The 8139-nt window shown below is 33.8% G+C and overlaps 1 protein-coding gene across 1 annotated transcript in view; it reads right to left on the bottom strand.

The window, feature by feature from the left end:
* Positions 1 to 8139, bottom strand: part of ITGBL1 (integrin, beta-like 1 (with EGF-like repeat domains)) — a 241404-nt gene that overhangs the window by 97413 nt on the left and 135852 nt on the right. The window contains exon 6 of the mRNA XM_012644458.1: positions 4666 to 4812. Within this exon, the coding sequence (XP_012499912.1) occupies positions 4666 to 4812 (147 nt within the window). The remainder of the gene's footprint in view (positions 1 to 4665; positions 4813 to 8139) is intronic.

Below are 8139 nucleotides of genomic sequence, written 5' to 3'. Positions count from 1 at the left end.
AGGGGGAGGAGGGAGGAGGGGACGGGTATTTGCATACACAAAGAGTGCAATGCGCACCACCCGAAGGATGGACATATTTGAAATTCGGACTTGGGGGCAGGCAAGGGCAACACATGTAACCTAAACATCTGTACCCCCATAATATGCCGAAATAAAAAAAAAAATTAAAAAAAAATTGGTATGTTAAAAGAACCTATAAATTATCTAAAACAGCAGATCTGCAGTCAGAGGGGCCTATATTAAAAGTTTTTTTAATAATAAATTGTGCCTCCACAGCTTATTACATAAGGTGGCAGACTGTTCAAATTTCCTATTTCTTTTTCTGTAAAAAGAATAATTTTACTTCTTCCTACATACCTTATTGTGTTTTTAGGAAATTTAACAAACCTATTGAATAAGTGTACATAAACTCTGTTGACAGAATGTCATAAATACATCATCTGTAAAATGTATGAATATTTATATTTATTTTGGTTTGTATATTGAGAATGATAATATAAATATATAGTTATAAACCCCAACCGTTTATAGTATGATTTGTATTGTGTCTGCTTGTTTGTTTACTTTGGCTTAACTTTATTCCGTAAATTTTGTATGTGGAAGAGAGTATCAGCGAAGAGTTCTACTGCAATAACAAATAACTCCAAAATCTCACTTGCTAAAAACAACAAAAATCTTTCTCCTCCTCATGTTGCAGGCCTCCTCATGTTGCAGGCCCTTGGTGGGTCAGCAGAGGTTTCTGCTAACCATCCTCATTCAGAAACCCAGGCGAATGGATCAGCGACCATCTCAAGCACTGCAAATCCTCATGCCAGAGGGAAAGAGAGGACGGCAAATCTTCCACTGCCTCATAAGGCTTCTGCTCACATGTCATATTTTTTGACCAAAGCCAGTCTCATACTCAGGAGGACTTCAATAATACTAAAAATATATTTTTAAGTCAGGAAGCATTTAAAACTTATGTGTAGACTATCATAAGCCATTATAGATTTTGAGCAGAACATTGATATAAGAACACAGAAAGTGGTTCCCCTGCCTACTCCCAACAGCTGAAAGTAAAATGAATAATTGTATATCCATATTGACTAGAAAGGTACATCTAATTAAGTGAAAAGGAATCTACAGGAAATAAGGAATAGAAATCAAGGAATTATAGGAAAGATAGATAATTTAGAAGCTCATCTAAATTGTTCCCCTACAAGTATCTAAAGAATGAAAAAACAAACACCACATGTACTCACGATTAAATTGGAACTAACTGGTGAGAGCACATGTGCATAGAATGGAAATCAATGGGAGGGAGGAGTAGGGAGGAGGGGATGGGCGAAAACCTACCTAACGGGTACAATGAACACTAACTGGGTGATGGGTACACTTATAACATTGACTCAAGCATTACAAAAGCAACCCTTGTAACCAAAACATTTGTACCCCCATAATACTTTGAAATTAAAAAAAAAAAACATAATCATCACACTTAGTCATCACTAGCAGAAGCAAGTAATCTAATTTAATTTTAATTAAAAAAAAAAAAATGCCTTCACTTGGCCCCTGAAGAGCTTCAGTACATTCTACCAGGAGATTTTTTATTTTTTAATTTTGCCCCAGCTGGTGAGCTGATGAGACTATCAGGCTTAGGAACTGATGGGCCTTGTAATTGCTTTCCACACTCATGTAACCACAGCTGCAGTCTTCATTCATAAATTGCAAAACTAATCCTTTAAAAGTTTTCATATTGGCCGTTTGCTTCAAAACATCCAGTGCCAATGAGTCTGCAGATGTAGCATCACGAGAAAAGAAGGGTCTCTGACCACTGGTCCAAGCACTAGGCTGGCTGTAGTGAATTCTTGGTTTTCATTCTCAAAAATCTTCTGTTTTGTTATGGTTCCCTGGGAAATCACTTCATTCATCAACACCTTCATTTCTCTGTGAGGTGACTAGTGAAGCTTATTATTTATTTGTAAAGTACTGCTAGAGGTTTACATGAACTATAAATTTTTTTCAATCGTAATTCTATACATGTATTCAACAACTTTAAATCAAATAAACTTTAAATATACTCTTTTGCTTTATAATGGTAGCTAACTAAGTTGGAAAATCTTGAGAAAGACAGGAAAATATGTGTTGGAAGACCAAATCTAGCTGGAGTTTATTAAAGATTGGTATATATATAAGTCCACAATAATTTTTGGCACTTGTTCTATATAGTAAAAAATATTAGAGAAATGAAAAATCATTGGTTCAAGTATATAGTTAAAGTGATTTTCTGTATTTGAGAGATATTTCATATGCTTAAAAATATCTTAATTTTCCATTATACAATTTGTCATTTTTCACCTCAAAATATAAAAACATTTGTAAAACTGCATGAATTTTGTTGTTTTTGGTTTGAAAAATAAGTAGATATCCCTGTTATTAATAGTTTCTGTTCTATTTACTTCCACTAATGATATTACCACTTGAGGTTTTAATAATTTTGCAGAATGCAAGTCCCTTAACATCAATAATGTTTTAAGATATCAGACCTCCCCGTGCTTTATTACTTTAAGATAACAACAAAAATCACTGTACCTAAACTTTTCTAAAGTAAATATAACTGGAAGAGTTTTCTCAAGAACAAAAATTTATTTTTGAGATAAAGTTATTTTCTTTGCCTCCCAAGATTTTCAATTTGGAGTAGAATTGTCCAAGTATTACAACAAATTTTTGAAAAGATACACATCTTTTTAACAAAAAGAGGCACGGATTAGCTTTCCTATGTTCTTTTTCTTTCTTTTTGCTTTTCTTTCTTTCTTTTTCTTTCTTTTTTTTTCTTTCTTTTTTTTTGTTACATGGCTGGGCACAATAGATAAAGTTTTTTGTGATTGTAAAATAATTTTTATTTTTGGCTGTAGATTGTAAGTGTGGGTAAACAAGAGTAGTCTGAAAGATACTAATTTTAATCTTAATTACTTTAAAAGCATGCTAGGCTTACTCAGCAGTATAATGACAATCTTATCAACATAAGTAGAACAGTGGTTCTGTCTCATGTTATTGGTGAAATATAAGGCTAGTCAGAAATATTTCTGAAATTAAAAAAGAGAAATTCTTTCTATCCATATCCTACTCTCTTATTTGTAATCATTAGGGGAAAATATTGGATATGAGAAAAATACCTATGGTACAAATAATCTTGGAGACTTTAGGGAGCTCTCTATATAAAGAAAACTGTAAGTAATCAAAAAGACAGACAAGCAATGGCAAGGATGCGGAGCAACTGGAACAGTGTTGGTGGGAATGTAAAACGGCGTAGCCATTCTAAAGACAGTTTTGCATTACCTCAAAAATGTAAACATAGTGTCAATATATGAGCCAGCAATTCCACTCATAGGTATAAATCCCAAAGAAATTAAAACACATATTCATACAAAAATTTGCAAGTAGATATTCAAGCAGCATTATTCATAATAATCAAAATGTAGAAACCACCATGTCCAAATGTCCATCAACTGATGAATGGTTAAACAACTGTGGTATATCCATACAATGGAATATTTTCAGCTGTAAAAAGGAATGACTACTGATATATGTTACAACCTTGATAAACCCTGCAAACATTATGCCAAGTGAAAAATGCCTGATGCAAAAAGAACACAGACTTTTTGATTCCATTTATATGGAATATCCAGAATAGACAAAAAGTAGAGACAAGTAATCTATTAGTAGTAGATTAATGTTTTCTAGAGGTTGGGGGACAAGAGAAAGGGGAGTGTGACTCTTATGGGGTACAGGAGTTTTTGTGGCAATAAAAATTCTCTAGAATTAGGTAACGGTGATGGTTGCATAATTCTGTCATTATATTAAAAATACTGAGTTGCATGTGAATTTTATGGCATATAAATTGTATTTCAATAAAAAAGAACATTTTTAAAAAAGAAAAATGCAGCATAAAATTAAGTTTCTGCTCTAACATTCAAGTAAAGAAAGTCTTTCTACTCTTCTTCTTTCTTGAACAAAATTTGTAATAACTTCAATTACCAGTTCTTCCCAAAGCACATTTCATATTATTAACTTTGCTATTCTCATGGGAGAGATGAAATTGTATTTCTTATTTTGATAAATCAAAAAGAATGGAACCAGTGTTCCTCTAGATGAAGTTTTCCTTCTCCTCCAATTTGTACTGATCTCATACCAAGAACACACCTGAGGCTACATGCCTTCTAAAACAACAAAATCTTGTTCATAGCTACGTGTCTATACAATGCTTTTTCAAAAGCCAACAGTCTCCTCAAAGTAATATATTGAGAAAGTTTCATAAATGTCAGTGGACAATTAGATGATCTCATTTAGAAAGTTTTAAGCAAACATCCAAACTTCTTTTAATGTATCATTGAACTGAATCGAACTGAACTGAAATTGAACATACCCTAAAGCTAAAGCAGCCTGACAGAGTGAGTGAGTGAGTAAGTGACTGAGTGTGTATGTGTGTAACAGAGACAGAGAGAGAAAGAGATTTCTTCATGTGCTTACACTCATGGAAATTGGATTTATTATTAGTTCTGAAAAGACTAATAATCCCTCATTCAGGCATCGCAGCTATTTTTTAAATGAGATATACGTGAACTGAATTCATTTGAATCATATGATTAGGAGACAGTGACAAGTCCTGAGAGAGACCTCACTTACCCCTTCCAGAGCAAGGCAAATTAGAGCTTCCCTGACACTTCTTGAGACTCTCCTCAGCCGACAGTGGGCAGGATCGTGGGTGCTCACACTTTTTTCCATACCAGCCTGCTTTGCAGTCACATCTTCCACAGTTACACTGCCCATGACCTTCACAATGAGAGGAGTAAAAAATAAAAATGTATGCAAAGATAATGAAGTCAGAATTAGTTTTCATTCTAACAGTGAATGTCACAAATGAGTTAGGACCTTAATTAACAAAATACAAAACATGCAGGCAAAGGCACATTTCTCCCAAATTCTTAAACAACTGATATACATTAATTGATTATGGGGGGGGGGAGTAAAGAAATGCAACAACTAAAGATAAGCAGTTTAGTAGGGCTGTAAACACGAATCTATCAAAATCCAGATGCAGGTGATTTTATTGGTCTCCTGGGGCCCAAAAGGAGTATTTGATGGATTTGACAATTAATTCCCATGGAGGGGAGCCATGGGAAAAGGAAAACTATTTTTGAAGCAAGATTTTTTTAATGAACCATTCAACTGATCTTTATTTATGGAGGTCTCACATCACAGAAAAATTAGGAACCACGAAATGACAAAAAGCAATGAAATCTAGAATTTGAAAAGAGGTCTTTTCCCAGCTTTATTGAGGTATAACTGACAAATAAAAATCATATATGTTTAAGGTATACGACATCATGTTTTGATATACATATGCATTGTGAAATGATTACCATAATCAAGCTAATAAACACATGCATCACCTCACATAGTTATCTCTGTGTGTGCGTGTGTGTGTGTGTGTGCACGTGTCTGTATGGTGAGAATACCTAAGATCTACCCTTCTCATGAATTTCAAGGATGTAATACATTAAATATAGTCACCAGGCTGTACAGTAAGTCCCCAGAACTTATTCGTCTTATAATTCTGAAGGTTTGTATGCTTGACCAAGATCTCCACATTTCCCCTACCCATCTGTCCCTGGTATATCAATCCTTCTCTCTGTTTCTCTGAGGTTGACTTTTTTAGATTTTACATATTAGTGAGAATATGCAGTATTTGTCTACATCTGGCTTATTCCATTTAACGTAATGTCCTCCAGGTTCATCCATGTTGTGATAAATGAAGGGATTTCCTTCATTTTTAAGGATGAATAATATCCCATCCTGTATATCTGTCACATTTTCTTTATCCATATTCATCTTTCAGCAGTAACTTAGGTTGTTTCCATATCTTTACTAGAATAAATAATCCGTCAATGGACATAGGAGTGCAGAGATCTCTTTGAGACAGTGATTTTATGTCCTTTGGATACATACCCAGAAATTACTAGACCATACGATAGTTTTATTTTCAATTTTTTGAGGAAACTCCATAATAGCTATACCAATTTATATCCTCACCAACAATTTGTAAGTTTTCTCTTTTCTCCGCATCCTCACCAACACTTATCTTTTCACTTTTTGATAAAAGCCATCCTAACAGGTGTTGTGAAATGATATTTCATTGTGGATTTTATTTGCATTTCTTTGATGATTAATGATGTTGAGTACTGTTTCATATACCCATTGGCCACTTGCATAGCTTCTTTCGAAAAATGTCTATTCAGGTACTTTACCCATTTTTAATCTGGTTATTTGATTTTTTTGCTATTGAGTTGTATGAGTTCTTTATATATTAATATTTTGGATATTACAGATACATGGTTTGCAAATATTTTCTCCCATTTCATAAGTTGCCTTTTCGTTTTGTTGATTATTTCCTTTGTTGCTGCAGAAACTTTTTAGTTCAACGCTGTCCCATTTCTTTACTTTTACTTTTGTTGTCTGTGCTTCTAGTGACATATCCCAGATACCATTGCCAGTACCAATTATGTGGAGATTTTCTCCTGTTTTCTTCTGGAGGTTTTGTAATTTCAGGTTTTGCATTGAAGTCTTTAATCCATTTTGAGTTGATTTTTGCATATGGTGTGAATCTAATTTCGTTCTTCTGCATGTGGACATCCAGTAGTCCCAACACTATTTATCAACACTATTTATTGAAGAGATTGACCTTTCCCCATTTTGTGTTCTTGTTGTCTATGTCTGAAATCAATTGACTGTAAATGTGCGGGTTTATTTATGGGCTATCTATTATGTTCTATTGGTCCATGTCTCTGTTTTTATGTCAGTACTATAGTGTTTTGATTACTATAGTTCTACAATATAATTCGAAGTCAGAAAGTGGGATGACTTCAGCTTTGCTCTTGCTCAAGATTGCTTTAGCTATTCAGGGTCATTTGTGGTTCCAGACGAATTTTAGGATATTTTTATTTCTGTAAAAAATGCCATAGGACTTTTTCATTTTTTAAAATCGACACATTGTACATACTTATGGGGTACAATTTGATGTTTTGATACATACATAGGTTGTATAATGATCAGTTTAGGGATTTTAGTGTGACCATTACCTCATGCAGTTATCATTTCCTTGTAATGAGGACATTCAAAAGCCATCTTCTAGCTATTTTGGAACATACCGTATCTTACTGTTAACCATCTGCACTCACATTCAGGTGTTCAACGGAACACCTGAATTATTCCGTGTATCTAATTGTAACTTTGCACCCATTTACCAACCTCTCCCTATCTTACCCTCTTTCCTCCCTTCCCCAGTCTCTGGTAACCACAGTTCTACTCTCTGCTTCTACGATGTCAATTCTTTTTCTGTTTTGTTTTGTTTTTCAGATTCCACATGTGAGCAAGATCATGCAGTATTTGCCTTTATGTATCTGGCTTATTTCTCTTAACGTGATGTCCTCCATGTCCACCCATGTTGTTGCAAATGACAGAATTTAATTCTTTTTTGTGGCTGAATTCTTTTTGGAATTCAGTGTGTATATGGACCATATTTTTTTATCCATTCATCTATTGTTAGACACTTAAGTTGATTTCATATCTTGGCTACTATAAATAGTACTACAATAAACATGGGAGTGCAGATATATCTTTGACATACTCATTTAATTTCTTCTGGGTATATGCCCAATAGTGGAATTGCTACATCATATAGTAGTTCTATTTTTAATTCTTTTGAATTAAAGAATTTGAATGTTTTCTTTTGAGAGATGTCTATTAATGTCTTTTGCCCATTTTTAATAGGGTTATTTATTTATTTTGCTTTGAGTTAAGTTCCCTGTATATTCTTGCTATTAACCCCTTGTCAGATGTATAGTTTGCAAATATTTTCCCTTATTCTGTAGGCTGATTTTTCATTCAATTAATTGTTTCCTTTGTTGTGCAAAAGCTTTTTGGTTTGACGTAGTGCCATTTGTTTATTTCTGTTGCTTGTGCTTTTGAAGTCTTATTTTTAAAAATCCTTACCCATATTCACTGAAGTTAAGTGATACCTCATTGTGGTTTTGATTTCCATTTCCCTGATGATTAGAGATGTTGAGCATTTTTTCATATGTTTGTTGGACATTAGTCTGC

The sequence above is a fragment of the Propithecus coquereli genome, unplaced genomic scaffold, assembly GCF_000956105.1.
Source record: "Propithecus coquereli isolate 6110/MARCELLA unplaced genomic scaffold, Pcoq_1.0 Scaffold212, whole genome shotgun sequence".
In the NCBI taxonomy this organism is placed as follows: Eukaryota; Metazoa; Chordata; class Mammalia; order Primates; family Indriidae; genus Propithecus; species Propithecus coquereli.
Note: the sequence above shows the minus strand (reverse complement) of the source record. Positions and strands in the feature narration are given on the sequence as shown.